The 17,965-nt window shown below is 36.6% G+C and overlaps 9 protein-coding genes across 9 annotated transcripts; 4 read left to right on the top strand and 5 right to left on the bottom strand.

Moving 5' to 3' along the window:
- Positions 1-1,364: 1,364 nt before the first annotated feature.
- BRETT_002521 (uncharacterized protein) lies at positions 1,365-2,117 on the top strand (the record flags this gene model as incomplete). The annotated part of the gene is made up of 1 exon (XM_041281046.1): positions 1,365-2,117. One exon carries the CDS (start codon positions 1,365-1,367, stop codon positions 2,115-2,117), a length of 753 nt encoding a protein of 250 aa, XP_041138837.1.
- A 368-nt stretch (positions 2,118-2,485) lies between these two features.
- MEF1 (Elongation factor G, mitochondrial) lies at positions 2,486-4,843 on the top strand (the record flags this gene model as incomplete). The annotated part of the gene is made up of 1 exon (XM_041281047.1): positions 2,486-4,843. One exon carries the CDS (start codon positions 2,486-2,488, stop codon positions 4,841-4,843), a length of 2,358 nt encoding a protein of 785 aa, XP_041138838.1.
- A 552-nt stretch (positions 4,844-5,395) lies between these two features.
- On the bottom strand, positions 5,396-6,472 carry BRETT_002523 (uncharacterized protein; the record flags this gene model as incomplete). The annotated part of the gene is made up of 1 exon (XM_041281048.1): positions 5,396-6,472. One exon carries the CDS (start codon positions 6,470-6,472, stop codon positions 5,396-5,398), a length of 1,077 nt encoding a protein of 358 aa, XP_041138839.1.
- A 662-nt stretch (positions 6,473-7,134) lies between these two features.
- Positions 7,135-7,752, bottom strand: BRETT_002524 (uncharacterized protein; the record flags this gene model as incomplete). Its single annotated transcript, XM_041281049.1, has 1 exon — positions 7,135-7,752. One exon carries the CDS (start codon positions 7,750-7,752, stop codon positions 7,135-7,137), a length of 618 nt encoding a protein of 205 aa, XP_041138840.1.
- Positions 7,753-8,344: 592 nt separating this feature from the next.
- On the bottom strand, positions 8,345-8,953 carry BRETT_002525 (uncharacterized protein; the record flags this gene model as incomplete). Its single annotated transcript, XM_041281050.1, has 1 exon — positions 8,345-8,953. The coding sequence occupies one exon, from the start codon at positions 8,951-8,953 to the stop codon at positions 8,345-8,347; it is 609 nt and encodes a 202-aa protein (XP_041138841.1).
- Positions 8,954-10,022: 1,069 nt separating this feature from the next.
- Positions 10,023-10,638, bottom strand: BRETT_002526 (uncharacterized protein; the record flags this gene model as incomplete). The annotated part of the gene is made up of 2 exons (XM_041281051.1): positions 10,023-10,489; positions 10,611-10,638. 2 exons carry the CDS (start codon positions 10,636-10,638, stop codon positions 10,023-10,025), a joined length of 495 nt encoding a protein of 164 aa, XP_041138842.1.
- Positions 10,639-13,582: 2,944 nt separating this feature from the next.
- BRETT_002527 (uncharacterized protein) lies at positions 13,583-15,328 on the top strand (the record flags this gene model as incomplete). Its single annotated transcript, XM_041281052.1, has 1 exon — positions 13,583-15,328. One exon carries the CDS (start codon positions 13,583-13,585, stop codon positions 15,326-15,328), a length of 1,746 nt encoding a protein of 581 aa, XP_041138843.1.
- A 116-nt stretch (positions 15,329-15,444) lies between these two features.
- BRETT_002528 (uncharacterized protein) lies at positions 15,445-16,071 on the bottom strand (the record flags this gene model as incomplete). The annotated part of the gene is made up of 1 exon (XM_041281053.1): positions 15,445-16,071. The coding sequence occupies one exon, from the start codon at positions 16,069-16,071 to the stop codon at positions 15,445-15,447; it is 627 nt and encodes a 208-aa protein (XP_041138844.1).
- A 398-nt stretch (positions 16,072-16,469) lies between these two features.
- BRETT_002529 (uncharacterized protein) lies at positions 16,470-17,929 on the top strand (the record flags this gene model as incomplete). Its single annotated transcript, XM_041281054.1, has 2 exons — positions 16,470-17,311; positions 17,359-17,929. 2 exons carry the CDS (start codon positions 16,470-16,472, stop codon positions 17,927-17,929), a joined length of 1,413 nt encoding a protein of 470 aa, XP_041138845.1.
- Between the last annotated feature and the right edge of the window lie 36 nt (positions 17,930-17,965).

Genomic DNA, 17,965 nt, shown 5'->3' on the forward strand with positions numbered 1-17,965 from the left:
AAACTGAATTTCTTGGATTAAAATGCAAGCCAAAAGGAATAATTACACCTGAGAAAGTATATCTAAGTAGTAGTCTCTTTGACGACGCTAGATATGAGTACATTAAGTTTAGTTTCAAATTTGAAGATATGGTCCTCTTTCTTTTTGGAAAAAAGAGCATAAATAGTTTAAGTAACGGGGGATATCCTTTCAACAAGTCTGGTACAACCTCCTTTATTAAATCAAATAGAGAAAGTATGATACTTTTAACGAATTATGGTTTCTTATTTGGCCAAGGTGGATCTTGCATTTCAAATTTCAATAGTGGAACCCATGATGAAATCAACCAAATCGATATTTGTAAGGAGCATCTAATTGATCTTTCATCAAAAGTGGAAATTTTAGTTTTTTTGCTGTTGATAAAGGATCTAAATTTCATCCTTTTTTCAGCTGCTTTGGGTGGCCTTTTTTTAATGCACTTGCCCTTTTATTTATTTTCATACGTGAATCCTGCAGAAGCTACTTTCCCTTTAGAAGAGTCCGCCCATGACGATGATGAAGAATACATACTTGAGTCTATTTCCGGACTGTTTTCAATTTCAAACACCACTTTAGAAGAGAAAATAAGCGCCAAGTATAGAAGTACAGATGTGCTTTGTAATAATTATTACTTCGGATACAGTATTATCACGTTAGGTTACTGTGCTCATTTCGTCCTCTATTTCATTTGTTGTCTAATATTGTTAGGTATGACAGAGAAAATATTTCTGAGTTTTAATGCAAATGAAAATGGTACTTTGCCAGATTCTAAACTGACATCCCCGGAACCGGGAAGGAGGTGGTTTCATGATATTGAACAAAGAGGAGAAACACTTACATCATTTTTAAGATTCTGTAAATTATCCTTAAACTTTATCATATTCACGGTGTGCCATTGGCTTTATGGATTTTTGCTTTTTGTATATTCAAAAAGTATTTGAGAAAGAAATCGGCACCTTTCTGTTTTCTTTTAATTTGACAAAACATTATGAAAGCCGGTAAAATGATACCTAGTACATATGGCTATAGCTTATTGTTCAGTTATTCCAAAAAAAATTGGTGCGGCTTCCTTTTTTGACTTTTCTTCACTCCTTTCTCATAGGAATACCAGGCGCGCACAGAAAAGAATACAGGATTGCCATGAAAAATCCGATATGATCGATGAAAGTAGGAATACCGGGGAATCTGGGAATGACCAACATATTTGATTTAAAAGGAGATGAAATCTCGTTCAAATACGTCCGCTCACTGGTTACATTAATTTTTCCCCCCAAGTTGCCTGTTGCATTGCCAAAATAAAGAAAGAGTATCCAGCTTTTCGAAATTCTAAGAGCCCCTCCAGCAGTATGAAATTTTCTTTTCTTAAACTAAGTTTATTTGCAACTTCAGGCCTAGCCGTTGCTTTAGAGCATGGTTCAGAGTATGCAAACTCAATGGGTGAAATTGCCATGTTGTACCCAAGTGATAGAGAGTGGTCTGAAGAAGCAGAAACTACAGCACCATGTGGATCATATTCTGATATTCAAAATAGAACTGATTTTCCTCTTGACAATGGATTTGTTGCATTGGTTGCAAAATCTCAAAAGGCATGGTCGGTGTCACTCAAAATCTCATATAAAAAAGACCCAACTGAGAACTCTGATTTTGATGAATGGGCCAATGGTAATGTCACAAATGAAATAAGTATAGGACATACGTGCTTTTATATGCCCGATCAACCTTCTTCAGTAAACTCCGGTGATGTGGCCACTATCCAATTAGAATATATGGCTTTGGAAGATAACAATGATAATGAGACTCATTATGCCTGTGCAGATATTAAATTTGTTGAAGATTCAGTTTTTAAGGTCACCGAAGAAGCTCTTTCTTGTTTCAATGCCACCGATAATGATTATTATTCTTATTCTGATTATGGTGACTCAACTGTCCAGGCTGACGAAACTAGTACTACTGCATCTTCATCAACCTCAAAGTTGAGTACTGCCCCTTCTTCTTCTTCTTCGTCCGCAGGTGCTGTTGTCAATGGGCTTTCAGATAATTCATCCTCCCTTTTAGTGTCATTTATAGCTGGCATTTTTGCCCTAGCTGGAATTTTTTAAAATTTGGGGGAACGAAAAAGATGTACTGTATTCCAAATACATATATTCTAGAAAGAAATTGTTCAAGTATTTTAGTTCTCGTTTAGACGTATGCATAATAGTATTTCTGGCTGTAGTCCCGTTGCACGGTAGAATTGTACTCATTTAGCCGTTACAAGAGGCTTGAGTCACGTGTAAGCTGTGCAAATGAGACAATGTGATTGGAGAAACGACGGATTCTTTTTTTACTTCCCTCGAAATTTTTTTTTTTTTTTACCCGCAGCACGTAAATTTCGAACTTTAAAGTTATCTTCCCCGATACTAAAATCTCCACGATACCCCAACTATTTCTCTTTCTCATTCATCTTTCACTAAGGATTGGCTTCAAAATGATCTTTGCAAGATTACCACAGGCTTTGGGGCTTCGTACTCTTGTCAACTACAGCCGACCAGTGATTGCTGCTTCAGCAGTTGCTCTTACGGCAACCAGAACTATAAATTTACAGAGAGCTCGTCTATTTCATTCAACTTGCTATGCAAAGGATTATGGAGAGGAAAAAGAGGAGTTGAAGGAATTAAATAAAGATTTGACTGCAGTGGATAATGAGCGTTTGTCAAAAATAAGAAACATAGGTATCTCCGCACACATTGATTCAGGTAAGACTACTTTTACAGAGCGTGTCTTGTACTATACCGGTAGAATTAAAGCTATTCATGATGTCCGAGGAAGAGATGGTGTTGGTGCAAAGATGGATAGTATGGATTTAGAACGTGAAAAGGGTATTACTATTCAATCTGCCGCCACCTATTGTACGTGGGATAAAGATGGGGACAATTATCGTATGAACTTAATTGATACACCAGGTCACATCGACTTCACCATCGAAGTGGAAAGAGCGTTAAGAGTTTTGGATGGTGCTGTGCTGATTGTTTGTGCTGTTTCTGGTGTTCAGTCGCAGACTGTGACTGTTGATAGACAAATGAAGAGATACAATGTCCCAAGAATAACATTCATCAATAAAATGGATAGAATGGGTGCAAATCCTTGGAGGGCTGTTGAACAGATCAACAAAAAGCTTCACATTGCTGCTGCTGCTATTCAGGTGCCTATTGGTTTAGAAAAGGAATTCAAAGGTGTTGTCAACATTATAGATCGCCAAGCCATTTACTTTGAAGGCTCACAAGGTGAAAAGTTACGAATCACCAAGGATATTCCCGTCGATCTAAAAGACACGGTCGAACAAAAAAGAAAGACTCTAATTGAGACCTTGGCTGATGTCGATGATACTATTGCCGAATGTGTCATTGATGAAGTAGAACCAACGACTGATCAAATAAAGAATGCTATTCGTGCAGCTACCATTGCCAGAACATTCACTCCTGTCCTGATGGGTTCTGCATTGGCTAACAAGGGTATTCAACCTGTCCTCGATGCGGTTTGTGATTATCTTCCCAATCCATCTGAAGTTGTGAATAAGGCGCTTGATGTGGATCATGATGAAGAACCTGTTTCTTTAATTCCATCTGCGGAAAGGCCAACAGTTGCTCTTGCCTTCAAGCTTGAGGAAGGTAAATACGGTCAGTTGACTTACATGAGAATTTACCAGGGTAAGGTCAAGAAGGGCCAACTAATAACACATGTGAAGTCTGGTAAGAGAGTGAAGGTTGCACGTTTGGTTAGAATGCATTCAGATGAGATGGAAGATACCGATGAAGTTGCTGCAGGTGAAATTTGTGCCACTTTCGGTATTGACTGTTCTTCTGGTGATACGTTTACTGATGGTAAGGTTAACTATACTATGACTTCGATGTTTGTGCCTGAAGCAGTTGTGTCACTTGCTATTAAGCCAGAGACGAAAGATGCTGCAAATTTCTCGAAAGCTGTGAATAGATTCCAGAAAGAGGATCCTACATTCAGAGTTCATTATGACAAAGATTCAAAGGAGACAATTATCAGTGGTATGGGTGAGTTACACTTGGAAATCTATATTGAGAGGATGCGTAGAGAGTATAATGTTTCATGCAAGGTTGGTCGTCCAAGAGTTGCCTACAGAGAATCCATATTGGGCTCTTCACCATTTGATTACACTCATAAAAAGCAAACAGGTGGTGCTGGTCAGTATGCTAAAGTTATGGGTAACATGAAAGCAACTTGTTTAGCAGACCCAGAGGATCTTGGTGTTAAGCCAAGTGAGGATTTGAAGTTCAAGAACTTCTTCCAAACCAAGATTGTTGGTGGTAAAATTAGTGAAAAGTTCTTGATGGCTTGTAATAAAGGTTTCGATGATTGTTGTGAGAGGGGCCCTCTTATTGGAGCTAAGGTTCTTGGTGTGAATATGATTATAGATGATGGCGCTACCCATCCAGTTGATTCTTCGGAGTTAGCTTTCAGAACTGCCACCCATTATGCATTTACTGAAGCATTCAACAAATCACAGCCTGTTATCTTAGAACCAATCATGAATGTTGTGATCACTGCACCTATCGAATTCCAAGGTGCTTGTATTGGTCTGATTAACAAATTGCAAGGTATTATTCATGACACAGAGAACCATGCGGATGAATTCAACTTGATCTCTGACTGTTCATTGAGTAATTTGTTTGGTTTCGCCTCGAAATTACGTGCCTCTACTCAGGGTAAGGGTGAATTTACCATGGAGTTCAAGGAGTACCAGCCTGTTCTTCCTAACGTCCAAAAGAAATTGATAGAGGATCACAGAAAGAAAGAGCAGAGCAAGGAAAAATAAGCGCCTGCTTTTCCATTATTTATAATTTTCTCTTCATGTCATTATAAGCTTGTACATAGGGGACTGTTTACACTTAACAGTCCGCACAATAAAGCCTGCAATTTTTCAGATACAGTTTATATCGTAGTCATTATATTTTTCCCCCCATTTTCTGTACACTAATAAACTATTATATAAGAGGTAATTGGTGCTTTGCATCCCAAAAGTGTGAGCCCCATCATTCACAAATAAAAAGATGACTCCGTCAAACAATCTGAAATGTTGTCTCATCAGTTAAACAATGAACGAGAGCTTATATTCCTCATCTTTGAACAAACAAAACAAAATAAAGCATAATTAACCCAACAAATACATTGGAACAGTTCCAAAAATGTTGATTTAATGGTGTGGCTACATTCACAGTACCCTTCATCCAAAAAAGCACTCAATTTTACCTCTCTTTTTTTAACTTCCTGTAACATCAACACTTTCCCCCCTAGACCCCTAATAACCAGTCCAACCGGAATGAAACAAGAGTGAACCCGTGAACATCCCTCTCGTCACATTTATCAGTTAGTTTGCGACCTCGCCCGTCTTCTTAGCAGGCAAAACATCGGTGTTCACTTTGCCTGATTCGATCCAGCTTGGATCGACCAGTTGCTCTTTTGCAGTGCAAAGTTGTTTATAAGAAGATTTAATGGTTCCCTCGGAGACACCCGTCTTCTCAGATATTCTTTGCAATGATATGTGCTGCTTGAAAAGAAGCGTGGCAAAGTATATGACAGTAGCCGCAATGGTTGTTGGTGAACGACCCTCCAAAACACCAACCTCCCTCAACTTACGAGCAATATGCCTTGCAGAACTGGTAATTTGTGGCGTGAGACCAAGATGCGAACAGAAACGGCCGACCAAATCCTCTGGGTTGGTCTGCGTAGTTGCGATGTTATCATTTTGATAGGTGATCAAGCCACCGTGCTCAGCGTTCTTCTTCCGGATAATCTGGTTGATGACTTTGAAAGTCTTGCCAATCTCCTTCCGGGGAACATTAGTCAACGCCCAAATCTCCTTAAACGAACGTGGAACACTGGCTTTTCTACAGCCTAAGAAAATAGCAGCAGCCATGATACTCTCCTGAGACTTACCCCTCAACATCTTATCATCGTACACAAGCTTGTAAACTTCCTTTGCGCCGTCTTGGACAACTTTTGGAAGCTGGTAACCATCGCACATCTGACTAATCTTGGCATACGCAGTCTGTAAGGCGTGATCTTTCTTATCTGCAACAGACTTACCCTGAGTTCTATTAAGCTCCCTTGCAACTCGGCCACCTTCCTGGCTATTTGAAATAACCGTAGAAAGCTGGTCAGAATCCAAAACGGAAGCAGAGGCTTCACCAACACGAGATGGGTCGTCACCGTTCTGGTCATCGTTATTAAATGTACGCCATTCGGACCTTGAATCAATTAAATGATCACTCAAAACCAATCCGCATAGTGCACACACGATATCACCATCACTGTGACGCTCTATCAACTCCGGAGGATAAACCTTACACTCGGGGCACGTCAGCACAACGTTCAAATTGACGCCTTTGCCCTTGTTGCTTTCAGGGTCTCGTCTTCCTTGAGAATACGCACGTGGGGACGTCATAATGACCGATTTGGCTATTCAAACTATGTGAAGAATGCAAAGATCGCACCTGAAGAAAGAGAAGACAAAAGAAGTCCAAGAACTTAGCACAACAACAAACAAGTCAACAGTATTAAGTGAGACATTTTTGTCTGACTTCGCTATTTGACGCCCGTTGTGTTTTAAGTTTTTTTTTTTTTTTTTTCTCGCTATTCGTTATCTTCTATTTTTTTCTCTCGCTCTCTCCCTCTCCCTCCCCCTACCTGTGCTCGCACATTACAAATCAAATGTGTGCACGGGTGTGAGAGTGTGAGTGACGATTGACTACTACTACACCGGGTCGCTCAACTGTATCTTATCAAGGTTTCTCAAACTTCACGATGCCACCTCTAATTACGTACTAAAACTCCCAAAAGTTTAAAAGATTAAATGCGTGTAATTCGAAATTATCAAATGAAAAAAAAAAGAGCACTATTAATCAGAGATATGAACTTTCGCTCCCGAATTCTTTATTTTTTTTCTTCCCGTACCCTTCCTCATTCACCTGTTCAAAAGAATGTTCGGTAGTATCATACGCAAATATCATGAGGATTCACTAAAGGCATCATACAATCCCCTTAATACTGCCAATAACCTCGTTGCAAGAGCGTTAAATGATGGTACATAGTATGAATTTCCTCGCTTTAGCATCCACACGTGCTATTATCACCGTCAACATGAATATTCACAGCATCCGTATAATCGTCACTGTACTCTAAGCTTTCTTCTTGTTGTAGAGCACATCTCGCAACAACATCAAATGCCTGTTCAACGTTCACTGCCTCCTTTGCACTCGTCTCGAAATATGGAATATTACCCAAACTAGCACACAATGCCTGTGCTTTTTTAACACTCACGACACGCTTGCTCTCGTCCACGTCTATTTTATTTCCAATCACAACAAATGGAAAACTGTCTGGATCCTTTATGTTTGCCTGAATAAGGAATTCATCTCTCCAATTTTGTAGGTTCTCGAATGATTTGCTGTTTGTAACATCAAAGACTAATACACAGCAATCTGAACCTCTGTAAAAAGCCACACCCAAGCTTTGAAATCTTTCTTGTCCCGCTGTATCCCATATTTGCATAGTAACCTGTTTGTCATCTATATTCATATCCTTTGGGAGAAAGTCTGCTCCGATCGTTGCCTTGTACTGTTGTGAAAACTTGCCATTAATGAATTGCTGCATAAGAGACGTTTTTCCAACGCCCGAATCACCTAAAATGATCACCTTAAGAATCGTTTTTCTGCGACCCGACATGTCGATAGGTTTATTCTTGTTGTATACAAGCTTATTAAATTATAAATTGACAGCTGAAATACACAAATAAAATGATATCATCAACTTATGCATTCTGAATGTTTACATAACAGCTCCAATGAGAATGAGTGACGAACGCTCTTCCCTACTTAATTCTTTGTCAGCGCGGTCAGGTTTTTTTTTTTTTTTCTTACTTATCTTTTTTCCCCTCCCCTCCCGTGCAAAATATAGTTAGATAATTGAATTTTATGCAACGGCTGTAACTGCGTAATTCATACTTTTGGGCGAGCATGCGCTTAGCTTAACCTTTTAAATCAATTTCACGCTTTTATGAGGAATCCCTTCAATACAAAGGCAAGCATTAATTTCATTTGTTTTCTCTACGTCAAATATATCAATACAAAAATTATTGTAATGTATAAGCATCTACCATAAATTCAATAGAATGGTTGAACTACAATACAAAGAAGTAAAGCAAACTTTATAAAAAACATTAAATTAGAACAGCTAAATAAAAATAAACCACGTAATTTCCTTCACCTATATATAAAAATCAATTGAAATTAAGAAAAAACAAAATGCCACAGCATTTTTAATTTATGTCAATGCTTTTAACATTATCTGTTTTTTCGGACTTTGGAACCCGTAAAGTCAAGATACCATTTTCGAAGCCGGCCTTAATGCCATCTGCATTAACATCTCTTGGGAGAGTCATAGATCTCTCAAATTTTCCTGATCTAATCTCTGTATGAATCACCTTATCACCGTTCTTTTCCTCTGTTTTCGTGCTTGGAATTTCACCTTCAATTGTCAAGAGATTATCATCTTTGTTAAAGTTTATTGATAAGTTATCCTTGGCAGCACCAGGAACAGAAACCTTTAATGTATATTCCTTGTCATTTTCATGAACATCAAGCTCTGGTGTGAACTTATCGACATCCATATTACTTGAGAAAAATGGATCGTTATCAAAAGCGGATATCAATGGCATTTCTGGATCGCGATCTGCTCTCTCCGGTTGCTTTTTCTGAATCTTCGACACTGCATTCGCACCTTTCTCGTTTTTAGCAACTCTCTTATTGTTCACAGCCTTTTCACCTATTGCTTGATGGACTTGATCCACTGCATTTGCAATATCGCCCAAAAAATTGTAGAATGGGTCGACGAAAGGAGTGTACTGCTGATTGTAGAAGTAAGACATGTCAGTTATATTTATTTAATGATATATTTGTGTGGTCTGAGCCTGTGTTGAAGTTTGTCTCTGAGGAGTGAAGAATCTATTGGTTATTTGTTTTTTTTAATAAAACAGCAGGACAGTTATCCATTTAAATACTTGAAGTAATTTCACACCTTGTCCACTCAAGAGATTTGGTCACTCCTTTTTTTTTTTTCTACAATCTTCTAATCCTCATCAGAATTTTCCAGATGCGGATTTTCCTTCCTATGTAAGAACTTTCGCCCACCATCTGCTTGTTTTTTCGCGCATGTTAAATTTTCTAGAAGGTACCAGATATTCCTAACAGGAAATTTTTGATATAAGGAAAATGGGGTGTTATTTTCCTTTTCTTTCGTTTAGCTTTTAAATAAAAATAATACACTAGAGCAAAAATATTACTGATGCGTTCTGTCAAAACAATGATTTCAGTTTTGTATTCTATTAAATTAAATTTATGCACCCTGTCGTAGAGATCTCGACATCAGTACGCTTCATCAACCTGTGAAAAGAAATGTTTCTTTAAGCAATATATTTTTATTATGTAACAAATTCCAGAAATTTCATTCAAGAATAATATTCAGGGAAATGAACAGTTTTGTACTTCTAGATCATCTCGTTGTATAAGTTTGTTCGAAGTGTTCCGATGTCGCGACATGTGCCTCATGTGGTACAAAATAAGTGAAATATGAGCTACCTTGTTGAGGCGAGTCCTTAAAAAATTCAATTTATCACATGAGTTAGCAACAAGGGATTTTATTTATTCTGGCTTAAAAGAGAAAATTAAACAAAGTGGTTTGCATATATTTTTTATGGAGTGAAAGATGTAAATCTGATTTCCTTTATGATTATGAATATATATAACTGTCCGTAATAGATTTGTTGACAGTCGCATCTACATAAAACTGCCCATCCTTGTTTAAGCGAAGAAAGCCTCGTTCATAAGAATTAAAGGTATTTAAGCATGTGCATTCTCCTTCTTTATTAGTTTCTTTTGTTGAGTTTTATAATTCGCCGAGGAATCGGAATAACTCGTATTTGGCTCTAAAAAGAGAGCCTAATCTGTTTCAGCAGTGATATTAGGACTACCTGTCCTTTTCAACACAGAGTCCGAAGATCCATAAAGATCTTTCTCCACTTGTATAAAGCCTAACGACGAAGAAGAAAGGGTTCTGGCTAAAATAACTGCATTGATGGAATACATTCCCGCCAAGTGAGACAAATTTTCAAACTCCGTACTCAGCTCCTTTAATAAAGGCTGATGAGACTTTCTTGATGAGCTTGTAGAAGAAGAAGTCCTCCTAAAACTATTATCTGAGGTTCTGTCCACATTTCTATTTTTGCCAGTACTATCATTTCCATTTGCTGATTCCTGAGGCAAAGAAGACCGCTTAGAGTGTGTCTTATCCAGCTTTGTCGTAATCTCTTGCACCGTTTCTTGTACATACTTTCTGAAGTTTTCGCGCGCTGATTTTAGGTGTGCAGTTTCCGAAACATCAATTTGTTTGATTCCAATATAACATCCTCAGCATCTACTTCACTTTCTTGATTACGACGCAACTTGTCTTTAGACAGAACGTTCCGTTCTAATTTACTTCTTGTTAGCCCTTACAATTCTCTTTTATTTTCCTTATCATCAAATGACTCATGTGATTCGTCATCACCGTGATCATACTGTATATTATAAGTTATCCAAAGGATTGTAAGACATATTGATATAATAGTGGTTTATATTAAGGTACGTAGCGGTGATAGTCTTTAAAGAATGATATAAAATAGTATCAAAATAATAATAGTGTGAGAAAATACAAAGGTGCTGCTAGACCCCTTATATATTCTTACTCTAGAAAAGCTCACATATCTGAAATATCGGCGATGATCTCTCCAAGTAATATAAAAAGTAATAAAGGCAATTTGCAAGGTTTCAACACCAGTGAAATACAATAAAGGTGATAAAAGGTAAAGTAATCCTTAGATATAATTGGTCCAAGGATGTAAATAAAGAGAAAAATTCTCGGGGTTGTACGGTTAACAACAGTTGTCCTCGTAATATTTCTGCCGGAATCTATGAGTTATTATAATAATGTTCTATATGTTAATACCTCATAAAGGATCAACTGGTATTTGATTTATAATATGTGAATCAAATTAATGTTCAGACAGATATAAGAAATAATTAGCGGGGAAATTTTTCCTGTGAAATAAATTTCTCCCTAATCTACTTTCGTCTGAGAATCACCTATTCCACTTCTGCGGAAAAATATCTCTTATATGTATGTACTACTTTTTCCTTATATACTATGTGTCTCTTAGAAGGGAAGACGACTTTATTGTGTAATTTGCAATACATATTCATATAAGGAAATCCATCTTGAAGTGAACCTTCAGCTGAAACCAAGAGTAACCTTCGGGTTCTCGCTGGATTACAAACGTGTTCGTAAAGACCTTGTTTTGTTATGGGGGTCATTCTATGCAACAGAAGTCTTTTCTATATCCGAACTATATGGCCAATCTCGTTCATAACCTTGGGCATCTGCGCGCTCGGTAGTGCTACGGCACAGAGATATGTGAGCAATTAAGCAGATACAAATGTCACACGGAATTTATATACTCTGACAGAGGTAATCATACATAATATAAAAAAAAGATTTAATTCTCAGAAACAGAATTATGATCGCGCATAATTATTTTTCTGTTGATTCCCTAACATACACAGTTAGTGCATTTTATTCAGGATTGTCTATGATATTATTTTAAATCTTCGTTATTTAAGAATATGTTCAGATCTCAAAACATATAAATCTAATGACATATAATGATAAATTACCCAATACTTGGTAATATTCTCATATGTCCGACAACTACTTTTTACCTATTTACTGTGTGTTTCCTAAGAAAACAAGATGACATTATTGTGTAATTTGTAATATAGAGATTGATTAAAGAAATCTATCTTGAGGACCTTCAGCTGAAACTTAGAGTAACATTCAGCTTCTCGCTGGAAGATAAGCGCGTTGGTAAGAACCTTTTTTGGTTGTGGGGTTATTCTATGCAATGGTGTTCATTTCTGTATCCTAATTAGCTAGCCAATCTCATTTATAGCTATGGGTGTCTGCACACTCGGTGGTACCAGTTTACGAGGGAGTAGGATTTTTAAATAGAAATTTATACACTCCGGCTAAATTGTTACAAAGCTTTAAAATATTATTATGCTTTTGTTTACGGATTCATTTACTTCTAGATTTAATTGTATTTCTGGATAGTAATGACTTAATGATTTCATTGGAGAAAAGTCCCGATAAAGTGCACCAATTGTTTACCGTATTAAATGATTTTTCTGCATATTCATCTTTCTCTATTTCAATTTATTCTTTGGTTCATTTTGAATACAACTCCTTTTTCACGAAGAGATGAAACAAGAATGACTTATATTTTGATCCAGATTTGACTACACTTTAATATTAAAAGTCCATGGGGATAAATTCATTCTTCTACGAATTTGAATGAAATAAATATGAGGATAATGAAAATAGAAGTATCATTGAATAATCATTTTTGTAATAATAACCCAAGCGTCCCAATCACTTGGTTCGTAATTTTATTCGGTGTGTCACCATATTGCTATTTATCAGCGTTATAACTTTTATTAAAAACTGTTTTGGCTTCCTAATCGAGGTTTAGAATCACGCAGTACTATTAACCTATATAAGAAAAAAAACGAAAACAGGGTTCACCCTCTCAATGGCAAGAACTGTACTGCTTACTTTGTAATAATGTATGAAGCATCACGTCAATATCTGTTTATATCAATTTCCCACTTTATACACTCATTACAATAGCGCCAGAAGTTCTCTAGAAAGTATTATATTGAAGGAACTGATTGCAGGCTGATATTTGTCTTTAGCTAGATTAGTTAGGATTGAAACTTTCAAAGATCCGAAAAGACAAATGCTTGTTTCTGTAGATATTTAATATGATACCAAGACATATATTCAACAGTAAGATTACTCGGTAGATAGAGGAAGATAACGATATACTCCATTGCTATACTTGAAGAAAGCACTCAGATATCAACAGGATAATTATAAATAGAATATACATCACTATTTGTCACATTATATAAATATAAATTGGGTTGATTTTGACATATGATTATCTCACTTATATTTTATTGTATTAAGGATTTAAGGATTGGAAAAGTTCGAATGTATTTAAAAAAATTCAAGTGAAAGTTTCCAGCAAGAATTCTTGCATATAGTAAATAATTTATCCGCAACTTTTCCTAAACCTTAAAATCCTGTTCACCGAATCCCGATACCTTGTATTACATTTACCCACATTTTCCAAAGTTCAAGATGAAATATAAACTGTTTGGGAAAATTAAAAACTTATAGGTGGATGAAATATTACGCCCTTTTATTTGTGGATATAACTTCGTGATGCGTACGGTCATTTTTTATTGAGGCAGATTGTACCAATATAGATGCTCGAACGCTGTCAAGGCCAGACTGAAAAAAAAATTTTATATTCTTTCATTTTTACTTTCATGAACATAGCATATGCTAATACTTTACCTCGAGGTGTTCATATATCTGTAGAACTTTATAGAAAATTGAAATGAGCCAAGAACTTCAAGATTTACTGGAATGGGCCAAAAATAGTAAAATATTTGTGGATCCCAGGATAAGGTTTCAGATCACTAGTGATAGAGGAGTCATTTGTGTGGCAAAAGAAGATATTAAGAACGGAAAAGACTTAATCAAGGTTCCAAAGGATATAGCTTTAACACCAACACTGGCTGCATCCTTTTTTGGGGATGACTGGACATCTTCTCATGATCGAAATCAGCAGCTACAACTTTTCTTGGCAAGACTAAAATTTAATGACGAAGACACTTTTGTGGACGGCGTCAATATTTCAAAGAAAATGGCACCATACATAAACTTTCTTCCATCGAATGGTAGAGATACAGGACTACCATACTTCTGGACTGAAGAGGAAAAATATTTACTTAGTGGGACCGATGCCGAGGTATTTCTCAAGAGATTCATGGATGAGATAGTAGAAGAATGGCATTCAGCCGTTACAGGTTTAAAGAGCGTTACGATGCCAAATGATATGGAGAGCTTTTATCAGAATTATAAAAAGGGTAACTACAACAAGGGTATGGCATACTTTCTAGAACAGAAAATGACATGGACAAGCTTTCAGGCTTATTTATGGGCACATTGTATTCTGGCTTCACGTGCGTTCCCTTTCGTCTTGTTCGATCCTTCAAATAAGCTTCATAAAGCATTTCTTGTACCGGTGATAGATTTATTAAATCATAAAAATGCCACACCAGTTCGTTGGTATACTTCGGATCAACAACAAATGGTTTTCAGCTCATTGGAAGATCCTTCGAATATGAAGAAAGGACTCGAGCTGTTCAATAATTATGGCGATAAACCAAATTATGCCATACTCCTAGGCTATGGATTTGTGATACCGGATAACAAGTTCGATATTACGACCCTATCTTTGAAGGTTCCCGAAAATTATATAGAGGCAGCAAAGAAATTTGGTGTCAAATTACCAGATGATGCATCGGCTGAAGGTATTAATTTTGTGTTGACAAAGAAGTACCCACTCCCGGAAAATCTTATTGATTTCTTTGCATTCCTAGTCAGATTAACAAGCGAAAACAACATATATACCACCAGAATGCTAATAGAGGGAATAGCTAACTTGCGAGCCATATTGGGAACAAAGGTGAATGCCTTCAAGAAATTCAAAATGACAACTGATAGAAGAGTTGCACCATCGGTTGCCAGAATGGTCAAAGTATACAGAAATTTGCAAAAGGCTATTTTTCTTGAGGCACAGCAAGCAACTATTATATTGGAAAAGAATATGCTAAAGAAATACCATGCATTATCTTTTAAAAGAATACTAACGAGAGACAAAGTGTTTTTCAATTCTCTTCTTTTAACCTTTGGTGTGTCTAATTATAATGATCTTGTTGCGAAGAAGATTCTTGATCAGGCGGTACTATTATGGATTGTAAGGAATGCTAACAAGAATGATTACAAAGATTTAGACCCACTATTATTCCCTGAATTTATATATGAAGAGTTTCAAAACGTGAAAAAGAATGTTGCAATAACGGAACAAGATGTACTTGAATTTAGGAGTATATATAAGTCACTATTTCCAGCTCTCAGTCAGATGATCCCCGAGGTGTATAATGTTGGAGATTGGACTCCAAGAAACTTCATTGTCGCCGGTACTGTTTCAGACAGATTGACTTTCAAAAGACCAACGAACAATGAAGTATTCTTTCTCAAAAAGGAAGAGGCCAAGACAGGCTTTGGTGGAAAATAAACAATATGCAACAAATTTTTATACATAAATTGGTAAAAATAAAAATTACTTCTATTAAGTTTGGACTATAAAGTAGCCGAGAAATTACAGGGCAAGAGTTAGATTGCAAACAACTCCTAATGTAATCTTCTACCATACTTCCATTGCCACTGTGCTTTGATAAAAGAAGATAAAAAGTTGGCTCTAGGAATTTCTCTCAAAGACTTTCCCTCATATTTTGTTGCTAATTCATTGATGAGGAAATTATCGAATTGTACGGCTGATCTTATTGCATTATAAACAATTCTATCTGATATAATCTTGGCCGCAACCTCTATATCGGCGATGTACTCTGTATTGGACTTTGCAGACGAGTCTTCCAATGATACAATATATTTAATTGCTTTAGAAAAATGACAGTTTTTAAGGGACTGATTCATGCTGGCAATAATAGCAAATTGACCCTGTTTAAAATTCTCTATTTTATTTAATGTATCACTACTAAAATATAGTGATACCAGTTGCTCAAGCTTTTGTGAGAGGATTCTGTTATCAACCTCTTTGGGAATCACTTCAGCATCTAGTATTCTACCAAGTACTTGATTAGGAAATGAAAAAGAAACAAACAGTCTCATAACAAAAGTCTTGAAACGACCAAAACAAAACAAATCATATGATGTAGAATTTAGCTTGGCAATTTTCAAGTCTAACCGTTTGATTTCATCCTTGGATAAGAGGGTGTTGAACTCCTGTGCGGTAGCCATTACGGTCCACTGATCATAAAAAATGACCCTTAATAGAGCGACTCCAACAACAAAGGACAGAAGAAAAGCCCAAATCCTAAATATGTATAGTATTTACCTGAGTGACCTAGATAAAAAATAAATTTGAACAAAGCTTTTATCCATCTATTTTATTACAGATTTGCAAAATTATGTAAGTTCTTCGATTTGATGGTAAAAACATCAGAAAACAACAAACAAAAAAAAAGTGAAAAGTGAGAAAAAGACTTCATATTGAGAATATATCGATATTTAGACTCGTAAGTGAAAATAAATGAGGTAAAGCCATTCACTGGTTTTTATTATTTGTTTTTATACTTTCTTCGTTGCTTCATACGTATTATTCCTATAAAACCAATAAGAAGCCTAGCATTATACTCATGACATCAAATCATTCTTCAACAAAGGTGCCTTCATCCCACACCTTGTGGTCTCCTTATGATACAGTGAAGGATGTCGCCGATGCGTTGGGCGTGACAAACCAACTGAATGAAGAAGTGGCAAAGAATCTTGCAATGGACGTTGAATATAGAATTCATGAAATATTGGAACAGGCAATGAAATTTGTCAGACATGGAAAACGTAAAGTTTTAACAGTTGAAGATATCAACAGGGCCATGAAGGTGCTTAATCTAGAACCACTTTATGGATATGATGTCTCCAGGCCATTAGCTTTTAAGGAAGCTATGGTGGGACCTGGACAGAATCTTTATTACGTGGATGATGACGAGGTTGACTTTGAGAAATTAATTAATCAACCCCTACCGAAAGTTCCTCGTTTCGCGTCAGTTACTGCTCACTGGCTTGCAATTGAAGGTGTACAACCAACAATTCCACAAAATCCAACTCCAGCTGAGATTCGTCAGTTGGCTCCAAGCCAGCGGGGATCTATGAGAAATATGTTAAGCTTGAATAATGATGAAATCACCCTTACAACAAATCCGAAAACCGGAGTTACAACAGCGGAGCAAAGAACGGAATCATCAAAGAAAAAACTGGACGTGAAGCCATTAGTGAAACATGTTTTATCCAAGGAACTTCAACTATACTTTGATAAGGCTATTGCAGCTCTTGTTAATGAATCAGATGAGACTTTGAGAGCCGCAACTCTTGAGTCAATACGTTCTGACCCGGGCCTTCATCAACTTGTACCATACTTTATTCAGTTTATTGCTGAGACAATCACACACAACCTACAGAATATTGACTTATTAACAACAATGTTGATGGTTATTTACTCCCTTTTAACAAACAAAACAATTTTCCTAGATCCATACATTCATGCATTAATGCCGTGCGTCTTAACGCTTTTTTGGCAAAAAATATAGGACCAACGAAGGGTACACCGGAAGAGCTGAAACAGCACTTTAAGGTGCGTGAACTTTCAGCCTCGATTTTGGAAAAAATAATCGTTGAATATGGCTCTTCATATAATACATTAAAGCCAAGAGTTACAAGGACGCTTTTGCGTGCATTCTTAAGCAGTACGACAAAAACTTCAGTAGGAACACAATTTGGTGCCATTCGAGGCATGAAATCGTTGGGACCTGAGGTTATCAGAATAATATTTGTCGGAAACTTAAAAAATTGGTCAACGTTGGTGTTGGATCACTTTCATAATGAGGATCCAAATAGAAGTCTACTTCTAGAGCAAGCAATTGAGTGTTTAGGAATTTTGTCTTCTGATGGAAAACTTATGGCAGCAGATCATGATTCTGTAATTTCTGAAGATATGAAAAAGAAGCTAGAGGAAAGGGTCGGCTCAGCAATTGTCGAAGGTATTGAAAAACTAGATAATGCTTCCGAAGTCTATTACGGTATATTCTTTGGTGAAGTGTAAACAAATTTGTTAATGTGGTTTATTATGTATAATTAT

The sequence above is a fragment of the Brettanomyces bruxellensis genome, chromosome 9, assembly GCF_011074885.1.
Source record: "Brettanomyces bruxellensis chromosome 9, complete sequence".
In the NCBI taxonomy this organism is placed as follows: Eukaryota; Fungi; Ascomycota; class Pichiomycetes; order Pichiales; family Pichiaceae; genus Brettanomyces; species Brettanomyces bruxellensis.